This window comes from Citrus clementina, unplaced genomic scaffold (genome assembly GCF_000493195.1).
Source record: "Citrus clementina cultivar Clemenules unplaced genomic scaffold, Citrus_clementina_v1.0 scaffold_3, whole genome shotgun sequence".
NCBI classification, from domain to species: domain Eukaryota; kingdom Viridiplantae; phylum Streptophyta; class Magnoliopsida; order Sapindales; family Rutaceae; genus Citrus; species Citrus x clementina.
In genome coordinates, this window is record NW_006262339.1 from 4,367,073 (window position 1) to 4,382,733 (window position 15,661).

General features: G+C 37.3%; 4 protein-coding genes across 4 annotated transcripts; 1 reads left to right on the forward strand and 3 right to left on the reverse strand.

The window, feature by feature from the left end:
• The first annotated feature begins 64 nt into the window (after nt 1–64).
• LOC18045936 (SNF1-related protein kinase regulatory subunit gamma-1) lies at nt 65–3,025 on the forward strand. The gene is made up of 6 exons (XM_024188569.1): nt 65–405; nt 866–1,038; nt 1,214–1,384; nt 1,485–1,760; nt 2,153–2,316; nt 2,421–3,025. The coding sequence occupies exons 1-6, from the start codon at nt 210–212 to the stop codon at nt 2,719–2,721; spliced, it is 1,281 nt and encodes a 426-aa protein (XP_024044337.1). The 5' UTR covers nt 65–209; the 3' UTR covers nt 2,722–3,025.
• Nucleotides 3,026–5,429: 2,404 nt separating this feature from the next.
• LOC18045937 (exocyst complex component EXO70B1) lies at nt 5,430–7,945 on the reverse strand. Its single transcript, XM_006440043.2, has one exon. The coding sequence runs from the start codon at nt 7,579–7,581 to the stop codon at nt 5,674–5,676; it is 1,908 nt and encodes a 635-aa protein (XP_006440106.1). The 5' UTR covers nt 7,582–7,945; the 3' UTR covers nt 5,430–5,673.
• A 1,742-nt stretch (nt 7,946–9,687) lies between these two features.
• On the reverse strand, nt 9,688–11,736 carry LOC18045938. Its single transcript, XM_024188864.1, has 7 exons — nt 11,504–11,736; nt 11,096–11,266; nt 10,880–10,972; nt 10,661–10,780; nt 10,487–10,559; nt 10,139–10,286; nt 9,688–10,062 (listed from the first exon to the last, which is right to left on the reverse strand). The coding sequence occupies exons 1-5, from the start codon at nt 11,675–11,677 to the stop codon at nt 10,512–10,514; spliced, it is 606 nt and encodes a 201-aa protein (XP_024044632.1). The 5' UTR covers nt 11,678–11,736; the 3' UTR covers nt 9,688–10,062; nt 10,139–10,286; nt 10,487–10,511.
• Nucleotides 11,737–12,002: 266 nt separating this feature from the next.
• On the reverse strand, nt 12,003–14,985 carry LOC18045939 (pentatricopeptide repeat-containing protein At5g50390, chloroplastic). Its single transcript, XM_006440047.2, has 2 exons — nt 14,477–14,985; nt 12,003–14,386 (listed from the first exon to the last, which is right to left on the reverse strand). Exon 2 carries the CDS (start codon nt 14,384–14,386, stop codon nt 12,275–12,277), a length of 2,112 nt encoding a protein of 703 aa, XP_006440110.1. The 5' UTR covers nt 14,477–14,985; the 3' UTR covers nt 12,003–12,274.
• Nucleotides 14,986–15,661: the final 676 nt, after the last annotated feature.

A 15,661-nucleotide genomic window follows, 5' to 3' on the forward strand; every position in this document is an offset into this window, starting at 1 on the left:
ATGCAACTTTAACGCACAGAGTAAACGCAAGTATTAACTGCGGTTTTTTAAAACGGGTTTGTTTGTTTTGTTTTGTTGTTAAAATAAAAATCTAAAGCTTTTCGACCTTTGTGGAGTTATATAGAGAGAGAGAGACAGAGAGAGAGAGAGAGAGACAGAGAATCGAGAATAAGAAAAGAGAGTGTGTTGAGTTGAGAGCATTCGTATTGATGGCGAGTGTGCAATTACAGAGACAAGGGAGTAGTCCAAGGCAACAGGATAGTCCTCGGAGTCCAGAGGCGCAGCTGGGGATGAAAGTGGAGGATTTGTGGGACGTTTTGGAACCACAGCTGAGTCCCACGGAGAAGCTCAACGCCTGCTTTGAAAGCATCCCTGTTGAGGCTTTCCCTCCTCCGCCTTCACAAGGTACTTTTTCATCAATTATATATTTACATAATTATATATATATACACACGTAATTGCTTATAGTTATCGGTGCATCAATAACTACGGGCCTATGGCACTAGTTGCAGAATTGTGTCACATGTCCAGTTAATCACAATCAGGTAATCACAATATGTTGGGGGCAAACTGCTCAAAATTGCTATCTAGATCATTTCTGTTCACCATATACATGCTTTATGTTTATACACAATGGAGTTGCCTGGATCAGAGTCTCTGATATTGTTTTTGGGTATCTCTTTAATAAATTCCTCAAAAATATGTTCTTTTCTTGTTTGAGCGTTTGGAATCACGACGTCCTGTGATCGTGATCGGGGGAGCTTTAAGCTTTTGCATATGATCTGTGTGTTGAAATGATTTAAATTCGGTGTTTTGTGTTTTATTTTTACTTGGTTGAATAATAATTGTTGATCATTGTGTGCAGTGATTGAGATAAAATCGGACACCAGTCTAGCTGAAGCAGTTGAAATACTGGCCCAACACAGAATTCTTAGTGCTCCTGTAGTGGATGTTGATGCACCTGAGGATGCTAGTTGGATAGACAGATACATTGGCATTGTTGAGTTTGCAGGAATTGCTGTATGGATTTTGCATCAGGTAAGAGTCACAATCAATCTTCTTATATTATTTATTCAACTGGCATTGCTGAGTGGTTCCATTTATGTCTTAAATTTAAGGGTGTCCATGTTCAAAGAGATTGTGGTTTTTTGGCTTCGTATTTTTCTGATTTGGTGAGGAAACTGAAAGCAAATTTTTTTCATCATCTTGACAGTCAGAACCTCCTTCTCCAAGGAGTTCATCCCCTAGTTCTGCTTTGGCTGCAGCAGTTAATGGCATGTCTAAGGCTGCTCTATTTAAGGATTTAGGCCCTGAATCTGCTTCAATGACTTCCGGAAACTTTTTTGAAGCTTTGACTACTTCTGAATTCTATAAGAACACTAAGGTTGTATATAACCTTCATAACTTCTGTTTCTTTCTGATGTGTTTCACATTTTTATTTTTCAACAAAAATTGGTGGCACTCATTAAGTTCCAAACATACAGGTACGAGACATCGCAGGGTCATTTCGCTGGGCTCCATTCCTTGCTCTGCAGAAATCCAACTCCTTCTTGACCATGCTTCTGTTGCTTTCAAAGTACAAAATGAAGAGCATTCCTGTAGTTGATTTGGGTGAAGGGACAATTGATAACATTATCACCCAGTCTTCTGTTATTCACATGTTAGCTGAGTGTGCTGGCCTTGAATGGTTTGAAAGCTGGGGAAAGAAGAAGCTATCTGAAATTGGTCTTCCCATAATGTCAGCTAATCATATTGTCAAGGTACGTCAGTAAAACTCTATTATCTTCAGATTACCTACAAATAAAATAGTTATTTTATATATATATATATATGATCTAATTTATCCAAAGAGATTATTTAGCTATTACTTGTCTTGAATTGAGAATCACTAAATCCTGTTTAGGTCAACAAAAATGCCTATACATGGTACAAATCTTTCCTTTGCCCCATTGTATCTGCTACAGATATCTTTGTCTATAACATTGAACCAGAAGCAAGTCTCTTCATATTGTCAACCCCGCATCACAGCTTTTATCTGTTACAGTCCTAACTTATTTTTTCCCCAAAATGTTTTACTTTTAAGCAAAATGGTGTTTCTTTAAACCATTAACATGTTAATGTCCTTTTGAAGTGCTTGTTTTATTTGTTTTAGGTGTACGAGGATGAACCAGTGCTTCAGGCATTTAAGTTGATGAGGAGAAAGAAAATTGGAGGTATACCTGTTGTTGAAAAAGGTGGTAATAAGGCCGTGGGTAATATAAGCCTGAGAGATATTCAGTTCCTTTTAACTGCACCGGAGATCTATCACGATTATAGGTTTGTCGATGAATCTTTTATTTACCAGTATTTTACAATGTTTTGTTAAGATGTCTCATTGTTAACTGTTGAAGTTACTTATGCAAACTTGTGTTAATGCATAGATCTATCACTGCTAAGAACTTCCTGACAGCAGTTAGAAAGTACATGGAAGAACATCATCATGAGGACTCACCATTGTTAAGTGGCATGGTAACATGCAGCAGAAACCACACAATAAAGGAATTAATCCATCTGCTTGATTCCAAAAAAATTCATCGAATTTATGTGGTGGATTTTAATGGGAATTTGGAAGGTGTGATCACATTGAGAGACATCATCTCAAGGCTAGTACACGAGCCTCCAGGCTACTTTGGTGATTTCTTCGATGGAGTCTTGCCATTGCCTGAGAATAGCAGGGTCTAAAGGTAACAAGCCCCCTTATGTTTTCAGCAACTAATCATTTGCTTCTGTCTGATGTTCGTGTGTCGGAGACTGGTTGGATGCAGTGATTGTAACGTAGTTTATTTCATGCTGATGTAATTGAAAACCATCTTGCTTAGCTGAGTTAGATCTTTTGTACATGTTTCTCAGTTTCTGTATCCACCAAACCCATGTTAGTCCCTTTCTGTAAATTAGTCTAATAATTGGAACACTTTAATGGTTCCTTTGGATACCAATGGTTAGTTTTTTCATGAGAAAAAATAAGTCAGGCCTGCGGTATTTTGTGCATTTCCTATATAATCGGTTTATGAAATTTACATTGAGATAATTCTTGCCAAGAAGAAAAGCCTGATTGGGGTGAGAACTGGAAAATTCTCTTCCTTGCCAGCGTCTTGGCATTTTAGAATCCCAATCAAACGCAAGTTTCCCCAGTAGAAACAAAAAAGCTAGTTGGTTATAGAGAGAAAAAAATTCTCTCGTTTCTTCAAATGCTGCTTATTAGGGGACAATCTGGCGGCTATTCCAACATCGCACGCACATTTACTCGCTATGCCGGCATGGCCGGATGAGGCAATGGGCTGCCGTTAGGCGCTAGCTGGCCACACATTTGCTCCTATGTATGAATTCCAATGAAACTAGTAAGCCCAAATTGCGACTTGGCGGTATATGGATTAGAGCAATCTGTCACTTAATCTTTGAAATGGAATCTGTATCTGCAGACTGCAAGAATGCGTCCTAACCGGCCATGAGGCCAGCAGCAGGTGCCAACTGCTTTCAAATTTCAAACTTGGCGGTGGCATCTCTCATCTGCTTGGTATAAAAAATTTGTCCCGGGCGCATTTTGGCGGGCTAATCAGTTTCTTGTTCATAAACAATTGTAAAACATCTGCACCTTGGCCAGCTTACGTTGCCAAATTCACCAAGATTGAACATCCGCAAGACCAAATTTTGGCTTTTGTTTTTCGGTCATATAGGACCAAAAATGGTTTCCTGCCGCCGAGCTACGAGTTGTATGGGCACGGACCACGTAGTCAATGTGTAGTTCGAAATTCCACCACGGTTGACCCTTTCGGTGTTACATGGGCCCTGAATTTTTTTTTTTTTTTTTTGAAACTGATTAATCATTAGATTACTGTATTACACAGATATTTACAACAACTACTTATTGTAGCAGAGATATTACACTGATATTTACAATCAGATATACATAATTGGGACTTACATTATTACAATGAATTCTATGAAGTACATGCCCAATACAAATAACCCCTCACAGGAGAATATGTCCATACTCCACTTGCATTTCGCAAGGGGGAATGATTTTTTAAATATAAATAACATTTACCCCCCACAATGGCCATTAAATAGACTAACTACCAGATCACTTGTCTGACCGAATGGCCATTAAAAGCAGATCTATATTATCTATGGGTGAACCTACCATAAGATTCTCTGATTTTAAATTTTAAACCACCGGACACCTGCCGAAAAAATACAAAAACATGGCCACGTTCCTTGGTTGGAACACTTTTTTTATCGATCTCTTTCAAAAGAGATCAGAATCGGCAATCAGACATACTGAAATAAGAATAAAAAACAATTATTATGAGAGGGCTCTATTGATTCTATGGAGCACATATATCAATATTTCTGGATTCCATTTTAACATTGAGATTCTACCTGATTGATCTGTTATGCGAGAACTTTCTTCAAGCTGGGACTACGCTTCGCATAAGCACAATAATTAGACCCAAATTACTTGCTTATGACTTACGAGTAGGAGTGCGTTTAGGAGGTGGAGGCCAGGGAGTCGTATAACACGTCCAAAATGAACCAGCTATGTGTGCAGTGTAATACCACAGTCCAGGGGTGATTACAGTTTAACAAATCAAAATCGGTGTATACACGTAGCCTTTCAACTGGTTTCCCAATCGTCTAGCAATTCATTGCTAAACAGCTAAACAGTCGCTAAACATCCCACCTTCAAATCTTACGCCAATTGAACAAGTAAAATAACTGGAATACAACTCGATAAACTACCACTGTTAATTCCAAATCGAACTATGATCAATGTTCGTGGAACCAAGACTTCGATTCAGTTGCACAGAGCATCACAGCTTCCTAGGACTAGGTCAGAGCAATTTAAGTGCCAAATATAAGGATTGGTCTGTAATTAGCTCGTCTACCAAGTGTAATGAACAGGAGTTAGAATGGTGAACACAATAAAAGTCAATTATTTGTGGAACAAAGAGTGCCAAATAAATTTGGATACAAGTATAATGGCCAGCAATGCCAACCACTGATAAAGGAAAATGCACTACATATTTGCATTCATCATCTTAGTTACGCAAGTTCTTGACTTTTTCCACAAATGAACCTGGGGTTGTCGATAACCCTACTCTAGACAAGGAGTTAAATCTAATCAATCTAATTAATTTCATAAGTCAAGCCAAAATAGCCAAAAATGGATCTGCTTATCAGCGGCTAATCCCAAGATGCCTGATGAAAATGTGCTGTTTTTTCGTTCAGCAACTTATCTGAAGATTGTGAACCAAACCTAGCAATTAGATGAAAAAGTAGAAATTTCAATTATACTGACATGCTCAGTCTTTAACCCATTATGATAATATAAATAAAACTAACCATTATGCTTAATCATGGACAAATAATTAGTTAAATACTAATGAAGATTCATGAAAATAAAATACATGAACCATGACATAATCCAGATGTTACAAAAACTACAGTCTATAGCACATGTACAAAACTTAATACAGTATAGAGTGAGCAGTATTAACTTTCACCGAAAAAACCTGTGTTTGTGACATTAACACCAACATAAAAAGCATATCATAAAATACAATAACAGATGCACCCAGCGGTAACTAGTCCTTGATGAGAGCACAATGCTTACCCCTCACAAGAGCCTGAATGCTATGAACTCTTTCTTCTCGGATGGTGAAGAACACCAGGTGATCCTTCAAATAGATCCAATAAATAACTCTCTAAATCCTCTGGTGTATATTTTATGTATTTGCCAGCATGCCTTCCACTCTCTAGCTGACTCCTAAACCTACCCATAAATGAGCGGTAAGCTGGAATCACTTTCTCTGATATTGAAATTCGAAGCTCTTCCCGAAGTTGAGGATCAGGGACTTTCCATGCAGTCTGAACCCTATATATCTCTTCAAAACACAAATTGAAGCTCCTAAATCTCTCCTTCAAAGTCACCTTGGAGGCATTAGTGGAGCCCCCACCAATCCCTTCATCCTTCAAACAAGCCAAGGCCTTACTCCAAGAAGCCCTAAGATAACTTGTCGCATATTGGCGCACCTGGCCACGCCTCTTGCGAACCCAATTGTCTCCTAAAAGCTTTCCAAGCTCAGAATCCTTCACTTTCTGCACTATGTACAGAATATTATTCATTAGAAATATATACTGCATAGCACTATCATCATACAATCTCGATTTCTCCTCAATATTAGATTCCAAGCATGTTATCAACAACAACAATCTCCGTGCAATCGGAGACATACTCTCCAAACTATCAGCATCAATCTGTAAACTACCAGTATCAATTTCATCATGTTCTAACAGCTTGTTCAGAGTATCACTATAATCAACAAGCAACTTCACATAATTCATCACATAACGAGTAAGTGGGTGAATCTCTCCACCCTGCATAGGTTTCTTCGAAGTCTCACTCTGCACAGCATTCTCGAACTCCGCAAAAGTCCCCTTGGCAGCTTCTCCCAATGCATTCAGCACTCCCCTTACCTCACCACAAACAAGCTCAGACGTTATCATGGCCTCCAAATTGGGTAAAACATCAGCCAATGCATCATACATGTCCAAAATCCTGAACAACTTCTCTGATGACCTTTTCCCAATTGCCACAGCCTCTGCAAAAATCAACAACGGCTTCACACACCCTTTAGCAGTCTCATTGAAACAATCATCACCCAAAGTCTCAGCCTCACTAAAAATATGATCACAAAGCTTCTTTTCACCACTCAAAAGAAGTTTACCCGCTATTTTAACAGCTTGTATCCATTTTTTCATCTTCTCATCCAAAGAACTCCACTCAACTTTTTGAACTTCTTCCATACTCAACTTCTCAACACCAAGAATCGCCAAACACTCATCCAAAGCTCCGCGCCTAATGTTACTATAAACTTGAAAACACTCTTTCTCATAACCTGACCTGATCATTCTATCAGCAATCTGTTTCAAATCATCCACAGCAGCAGGTTCAATCAAATCAACACTCGCCTCTTCACCTAAACTTGCTCCTCTCTCATGAAACCTCACGCTCCCATCACTTACCTCTCCAAAGCTCTCGAACTCCCCATCAATTTCCCCATCGTTCGCCGCAAACGACAGCGAAACGCGCCGCATCGATCCGTACAGCCCATCAGCGTCCAGCGGAATCGTGTTGCTGATCAGGAGATGCCGAAAGTCGTCTTCCAAACGCGACATCGCCGCCTGGATCGCTGTCTCAGCCCGGTCCATGACCTCGTTGTCGCTCCCGACAGATAAGTTGTCGATCAGTCGGAGGATATCGTCCACGGCGCCGATGAATTCGTTGAACTCTTCCGGGGAATCCCAGTTGGAGTTGGAGTCGTGACGAAGTATGATCTTTTCAGCCGATTCAAAACTGTGGGGACCGCTTGAGTCGCCGTTGATCAATTCGCCGATGTTTGATAGCCGATTGTCGAAGCTCGAGAAGATTAGAAGCATGTCCTCGCGAACTTCTTTAGGGGTGTTGAGGCTCTTGACGATCTGCTGCGCCGTTGCTAGGACCCGGTCTTCGCCGCCGGTGTTTATGCTCGTCGTTGCCATTCCGTAGGGTTTGCAAGTAACAAAAGGGGGGAAAAATAACCAAAAAGACCAAAAATAAAACTAAAATAAAGAGTTTGTTAATGAAAATTGAGGGCTTTATTTAACAAGGGATTCTGGCGACGGGATTCATTTTGATAATTATTGTTACTATCGTTCTGATTGAAGAGATTTTGGAGAGAAATTGAAACCGAAAAGGCGTTTGTTTACTTTGGCCGGCGAGTAAAACGAAACCAAACGAGAAGAGAGAAGAGAGAAGAGACGAGCGGACAAGAGAGAGTAACGTAAGGGAAGTTTTGTCTTTGCTGTATTGTTGTCTTATTGTCTTGACTCCTGCTGGGGTGGGCTTTGGGTGCGGCACAGTACAGTGAGGTTTTAAGCAGTTACGTTACGATTGGGTTGTGATTATTAGTCATAAACAAAACGAAGGGTAAAATTCCTTTGACATCCCTGTATTTTGGTCAAATAACCCATTTCATTCTTATAGAATTAGGTGGCATTTATATTTTTTTTAATCTAAAATTTAAATAAATCTAAATCAGTATAGATTCTAAACAGAACTAAAAATTTAAATCTGAATGAGATTTTTTTTTCATTTGAATCTTTGAAAATAAGTTTTCAGATTTTTTCCAATTAATAAAACTGAAATCTAATATTTTTTCATGTGTGCTTTTTATAAATTTTAAATATTAAACAAATAATAAAACCTCAAAGAACATTAATAGGGATAGTATTTTATAATTACATAAATCATGTTCATGTTCAAATGAATGCAATCCTTTAATATTTTCTTTATTAGAACATGTTAATCAATTTTATTGTATTTTATGATGTTTCGTATAGAAATATTCATAAAAATTTTATAAAGATAAAAAATAGTGATTTGAAGAAAATAAAAGGATAAATAAATAGTAATGTTAATTAGTAAGTTCTATTTATTTAGTGATGAAAATAAAGTAATCAAATATGGATATTTTGGAGAATATATTTTAATGATGTCATTAAAACTTTTTAGATTAAGTAAAAATAATAATAATTTAATGACTTAATGACAAAAAATTTTCATTAAATTAAAAAAATAAGCGTACCTAATAACTTAATTGATTGAAATTAAGCTCTATTAAGTCATTAAGTCAAAATAAACGGCCGCTTATAGTTTACGAAATATCTAAAAACATCTTTCACTTTTTACATAATTTAGATAGTTTAACTAGGGTTGCAATTCGTGTAATAGTGTCGTGTCAAATTTAAGCAAATACGAATACGATCTATTTGTTAATCGTGTTGATATATCAAAATACAGATATGATCCATTTATTAATTATGTTAATCATGTTGACTGTTTTAAAATATTTAATAAATATAAAAAATAAAATATTATTCTAAAAAAAACATGTGAATATTATTCTAAAAAATAGGTCATAAATAAGTTAATATGACATAAGTATGAAATGGATAATTTTATAACACAATATGGATACGACCTCATTTTGCCACCTCTAAGTTTTATTTCCATTAGAAATGAGATACAAGGGTATATTGTGATATTTTACAAATCACGTTATATTTGGGTACTTTAAAAATAATTGAGAGACAATGGTATTTAAGTATCATCTCATTGGATGATAAAAATTGAATATAAGAGGGATTGAATTTAAACCTTACTCACATGAAGAACAAGAAAAAAAATTGAATTACCGTTAGACGACAAGCTATAAAGATGTGATAGGACATTGAGCCCGACTACGAGGATGTTAGTAACATTTACCTACTTGGTGGCTTCTGATTTGGACGCTAAGAGATTACATTTAAAATAACATCATGCGTGTTACGTGTGTGAACGTTAACTGAAAAAAATATCCCACATTCGTGCTGGCTGATTTAACAACTTGAAGGCCCGGAAGGGTGACAAATTATTATTATTATTTTTCTCGTCAAAATCATTGCCCTTACCTAACTAGTTTGGTCTGTAAGTTTATTCGTTAACAATTTTTGGTTTTCGTCAAACAATTTGATTATTTTTTACAGCACCTAAATTCAAAATTGATTTGATAGAGATATTTCTAATCACGAATTGCGGAACGTGGTAAGGAAGGAAAAAAAATTAAATGGCCCTACTTAACAGATGAACTATGTTGCTTTTTGGAAGCCACAATGTGTGTACACCGTGAAATAGTCGTCGTTAATCTATAAGAAGCTAAACGACAACGATGAAGTTTCCAAGTCACGGCAAGGCCGCCTGACTTTACAATGAATGAAGGGTATGATGATTATTGTACGCAAAGAAAGTTGTTCGTCCACAAAACACTGGCGTGATTAAAGAGTTCTTCAGAGAAATTGAACGTGTCAAATTTCCCTAAACTTCCAGAAGAGTCAAACTAGTACCATTAGCCACCAGAGACCACTGTCTCATTCCTAACACACACTTCTGAAATGAAAGAAATAAGAGGTAACTGGCTTCCTCCTCATGCTAATTACGTGAATCTGCAAAGAAGAGTGATTTATTTATTTTTTTAAATAGAAAAATGCGCAAATAATTTACATGAGTAGAGTTTCCAACATTTCTCATTCTGAAGCAATAGTCTTTTTGGCTCGGTATCCGAACCAGAGTTGTATAAGGGGCAGTTGTTCTAATTCAATTTCAATTTGAACGGGGTTTCCTTGAGCAACTCAAACAGAGGATCCCAATCAACATCATCCCATTTTGTCTGCAATATCAATATATATATATATATATATATATGTGATGAAAGAGCAAAATGGTCATGGATGGCTGTGACGAAATAAACAGAGAAAATCAAAACTTAACATGTTTGACAAAGCTGAAAAATTATTCACCGTAACTGCCTAACTACCAAAATGAAATCGACAAGTCAAAAACAGATTTTGGTTCGAGCTCGAGCAATACCCTGCTATTTGAATGATATCGTAAACTACACCGTATTGGTTTCTTGAGGTAAATGCCCCTCTGATGTCTCCCCCTGGTAACAATAGAACGTATTTAGATAAACTAACAAGAGATAATACCCACAAACAGTAACTCAGACGGAATGAAAGGGCAGATTCAAGCATAACATCTTACCACATTAGCCAACTGGTCTCTGATAGTATACATGGACTTCACCATGGTTTCTAGAGTATCTTTGGCCAATTGGAACTTCACTTCCAACTTTCCTGGTTGTGGCTTAGAATCATTTTGGAGCTGCGGAAGGCATAAATCAAATTCTCACCTTTTCCGCAACTTCTTCATTTACACATTTTCATTAGTTTACACTAAGAGTTCAAATGGTTAGTCACTCACCTTCAAATTGATAACAGCCACCGGGTTCATTGCTTCTGTAGATTCCTGATTCGCCATGTCCCATGTCATTGCCTTTAACCGAGGGAAACCAACCTGAAAAGTGAAAACCATCCATCCAAAAAAACAAAAAACAAAGGGTTCAATCTCGTGTCATACACATAATAGAGATCATATCGGGTCTAAGATAACATAAGTTTCTAAGTTTGAATGTCTGACCTGGTCTCTGATTTCCTCTTCACGCCATTCTCTTTGAAACTTTTGCAACAAAAGTGTCAATAGCCTTTGTATTTCAGGCAGCACCTCATTGGGAAACAGCTTCTGAATCTCATCTTTGCCTATATTCTCGTAAACACACCTTCGGATCAATGTCCGCAGACATACCAAAAGCTGCACATAAAAAATTTTAAGTTACCAATAAACAGGAGCTATACTTCTTCAACTTCCTTTATCTATGCATATAGAATACAGAGAAAGTAAGAGTTAAAAATAAATAAATAAAACGAAAAACATCACTAAGAACATCAAATTATAGCACAACAATTATTTAAAGTTTTCAAATTTCTCCGTGCAATGAAGATTTAGTAAAGAGTAATAAAGCTAAGCCCAGAAAGGGAAAATGCATACTGGGTCGAGGTCGGAGTCGTTTTGGAGCTGCAGGACGTCGTGGATGACGTGGCGGTCGGCGGCGTCGAGACCGGTCTTACGGGTTCGCCAGAGGGTTTGAAGAATGTACTCCACCGATTCTTTCGAATTTGACCTAACCAGTAGCGGCAAATGATCCCACAGCGTTTGCTCCATCTCTACTCATCTACGTGTCAGTGTCAAGCTTCTTGGCTTTGCTCGCGCTATACATATGCGTAGATAGGGTAATACTAATAATATACCAGATAATTCCTTTAAAAAATCATTTAAAAATTATTTTAGAAAAAATAAAATTACTTTTATTTGAAACACCGCATTAAAAATAAAATTTCACTCATTCTGATTGTATTTCTTAACCCACCCATTAACGAGTTTTCGAAAAAAAATGACATTCGAATGAAAAATGTATTTTTATTATTAACATCAAACATTGGAGAGTGCAACTGACAATAAAAACAATTTTGCTTGCCCCAATAAAATGTATTCTGAGGGCGTTGTTTCCTTCATTGAAAGAGCCAAAATTGTTAACATAGTCAATCAGGAATACATAACGCACAGAAAGCAAGCAGATTTGCTAATGAATTTACAAGGTTTTTGAAAAATGAACTCTAGCTTCTTTTAATGACCTTGACTACAAGAAATTACAACGTGTAATTGCATTATTGTATCGAAGGGAAAAAAAAAAATTGGAGTACAAAAAATATCAGATCATAATAAAGTTAATGGATTCCTATGTACATTAGTGTTTTACCATTACCAATAATCACCACAAGAACAAATCCCATCTTTGAAATGGTGGAACCTGCTGGCATCTCTCACAACAATTTCTCGTCCAGTAACCATAGCTATCAACTTGATTGCATTATGGCAATCACAACAAATCCGATGGCTCTGCACAATTTGCAGTGGTGTCCAATCTGAAGTGTTTATCAGTCCGAAAGCTACTGCCAGTTTCTCACTGTGATAGGACAATACACGTTGTTCCTGTTCATCCACATCCGGAAGCAAAGTTTTCTCCTCAGGAACATAGCCATGCTTTGAAATTTCTAACATCATCCTATCGACTTTCCGGTAAATCTCCTTTGTTTGGACGTGGCTTTGATCTCCAGAGAGGAAAACATGTGGTTGTTTCTTGACTTCAATCCAACTGCAAGCTGGAAGCATCCTCAAACCCTTTCTTCTTAAGGTCCGTATGACTTCTGCAGCTTCCTTTAACTTGCCAGAACTATTGTATATATTCAGAAGAACAACATAATTAGAAAGCTTTTCAGGTTCCATTCCGTAAAGCTTCTCTGCTGCGAATTTCCCAAGCTCTAAGTTCCCATTTACCCGACAAGCAGTCAGCAAGGCAGCCCACATATTCTTGGTAGTTTTGAAGGGAGCACCTCTAATTAAGGCGAAGGCTTCATCTAAAAGCCCCTCTCGACCCAATAACTCAATCATACAAGCGTAATGCATTGCACGAGGCTTGATTTTGTGATCCCTACTCATGGATTGAAATATCTCCCACCCACGTTCTGATAATCCAGAGCGGCTACAAGCAGACAAAACAGCAAGAAATGTAACATGGTTGGGTCTCATTCCATTAAGAAGCATCTGCTCGAACAACTCAACGGCCTCCTCTCCACGACCATGATTACCATATCCAGCAATCAATGCATTCCAAGATATGACATTCTTGCAGAGCATCTTGTCAAAAACATGCCGAGCATCTTCTATTCTTCCCCATTTGCTATAGAAGTCCACAAGTGCCGAGTTCGCTACAATATCTAATCCAAAACCATGACGAACAAGGCCTGCATGAGCTTGCTTAGCATGTTCCAATGAAGCCAACCTTGTGCAGATCCTTATGATCATTGAAAATGTAAAATGATCCATTTTAACCCCAGAATCACGCATCTCATAGTATAAATCCAGAGCTTCTTCACTGTACCCATGAAGGGCATAACCTGCTATGATGGTGTTCCATCCTACGGTAGTCTTCTCTGACATCTCATCAAAAACACCCTGAGCATCTTCAATGCTCCCACATTTACTATACATGTCAATCAACGCACAAGACACAAAAACATTGTCACCAAACCCCATTTTCAAAGCACAGGAATGCAATTGCTTTCCCACAGAAATAAGTTCTAGCCCAGCAGAGGCCCGAATCATAGTAGCAAATGTCCGTGACCCACAATCAGAAAACTCCTCCCACAAATCAAGAAACAACAAAAATGCCTCTAAATAATCCCCAGAGTCGATCATCCCAGCAATTATCATGTTACATGAAACCAAGTTCCTCTCGGGCATTTCATCAAACAATCTACGGGCATCGATCATCATCCCACATTTAACATGCATAAGCAACACCCTATTCCTCATATACAGATCTGGTTCAAACCCGGTACTCAGCATGTAACTAAACACTCTCTTCACTTCTCTAATAGACCTCAGACCTATACAAGCACTAATTAACGCATCATAAGTGCTACTACCCACATCAAAACCGCCTTCAAACTCCAAAATCTCAAATAATTCAAGCGCCTCTCTGTACCTTTTGTTCAACACTAACTTCTCTATCTGACTACAAATCCCTGCACTGGGTTTCTTCATCTGGGTATCCGGCAAACTACTCTCCTTTAATTCCTCAGTATATATTTTATTTGGTTTAGGCCGTGGCTTTAGCCCTTGCTCCATCAAACAACACTTAACTCTATGGAATGATCTCTTCCATTTTCTTTTATCCAACGAAAAATAACACCCAGACAACAAGGATTTCCCTTTCAACACTTTATTAGCCGTAAAGGAACATGAGAAGCTACAACTATTTTGTATCTGATCCAATGCTACACTCTGGTAACGCAATAGCGGAATCTCCATCTTCAAAATTTAGGGTCAAAATCGTAGACTGTTTGGAAACTGAAATTCAGATTAAAATACCAAACACTAATGCGGGCCGAGTATCTGTACCTTTAAAGACCAGCACTGGTAGCTCCAAAGAGACGTCCGATTTCAAATTTAATGGAAAGCGAGAGAGACGATGTTGGTTGCTGATGATCGGTAGAGCCTTCTGTTCATGTTTAGCGAGACAACTTGACAGACAAAAGATTATTTGAATAGAGTTACTATGAGAGTCGGCATCGAGAGATCCGCCAGAGTAGTTGCGGTCGTTATACCTATAAATTCGATCTTAAGTTAAGATTCTTAACAGCACACTTAAAAAGAAAAAAAAAATTAATAATTAAGCGAAAACTGAGAGTTGTTGGGAAACAGTGTCGTTTTATGACAGTAAGACGCTGAGTGCCTGATTCCAGCAAAAGCGGTGAGTTTTGGCGCTTGAACGGTACCGTTCGTGTCACAAATAGATATTCAAAACAGGTAATTTTTTGATACGTCCCCTTAGGTTTGGCCCGGCTACATTTGGAGAGAAAATATGCATGTATTGACATATCACCCCCTAAACGTGCATGATTGTTAGTTTGATTGCTAGCTGACTTTGAAAGTACCGAAATATCGCTGCACCAGATACAAGATTTAGTAATAGTTTAGCTCTTCTTGCATGTTGCAAAGGTTAAAAAAAAAAAAAAAATTAAACCACCCACCATAGGGAAATTTTTTAATAACAAAATTCAAATTAACAAATATCATGAAATCCATTCCTTTCATTATTTTCTTTCCTTTTTCTCAAAAATTAAACTAAAGTAACTCAAAACTCCAAAATAAAATATAATAATTTAAATGTTTTAAATTATTCAAATACACATAAAACTCCTTAAAAAATTCTTTTCCTCAATATTCTTAGTATCAATCAAAATTACCTCAAAAATTCTGTTTTGTCCACCATCATTCTCATTTAATTCCCAATTCAACCATTTGAATTCATATATATTCAAATCCAACTCATTTGAATTAGATTTTAATACAATGCTTCAAATCTAATCCATTTTAATCCAAATTCGACATACTTCTCTTCAAATCTAATCAATTATATTCCGAATAAAATTCATGTGGACTCAAATTCTCAAAAATACTCGTCCTTTGGTTTCATAAAGTGGGTTTGAATCTAATTCAACATCTTGCTAAGCTCCTTGATAGGATTGAAGCTAACATTTTATGAGTTATGATTTTGTTGATTGGTAAAGAAGATAAAACCAA

Excerpts from the sequence above, each read along its gene's own strand:
- LOC18045936 (XM_024188569.1), top strand. The coding sequence starts at position 210 with ATGGCGAGTGTGCAATTACAGAGACAAGGGAGTAGTCCAAGGCAACAG. Across the intron at positions 1,039-1,213 it reads CTGTATGGATTTTGCATCAG|TCAGAACCTCCTTCTCCAAG; the intron begins GTAAGAGTCACA and ends TCATCTTGACAG. Across the intron at positions 1,385-1,484 it reads AATTCTATAAGAACACTAAG|GTACGAGACATCGCAGGGTC; the intron begins GTTGTATATAAC and ends CCAAACATACAG.
- LOC18045939 (XM_006440047.2), bottom strand. The coding sequence starts at position 14,386 with ATGGAGATTCCGCTATTGCGTTACCAGAGTGTAGCATTGGATCAGATA.
- LOC18045938 (XM_024188864.1), bottom strand. The coding sequence starts at position 11,677 with ATGGAGCAAACGCTGTGGGATCATTTGCCGCTACTGGTTAGGTCAAAT. Across the intron at positions 10,973-11,095 it reads AAGAGGAAATCAGAGACCAG|GTTGGTTTCCCTCGGTTAAA; the intron begins GTCAGACATTCA and ends TTCACTTTTCAG. Across the intron at positions 10,560-10,660 it reads GAGACCAGTTGGCTAATGTG|GGGGAGACATCAGAGGGGCA; the intron begins GTAAGATGTTAT and ends TATTGTTACCAG.
- LOC18045937 (XM_006440043.2), bottom strand. The coding sequence starts at position 7,581 with ATGGCAACGACGAGCATAAACACCGGCGGCGAAGACCGGGTCCTAGCA.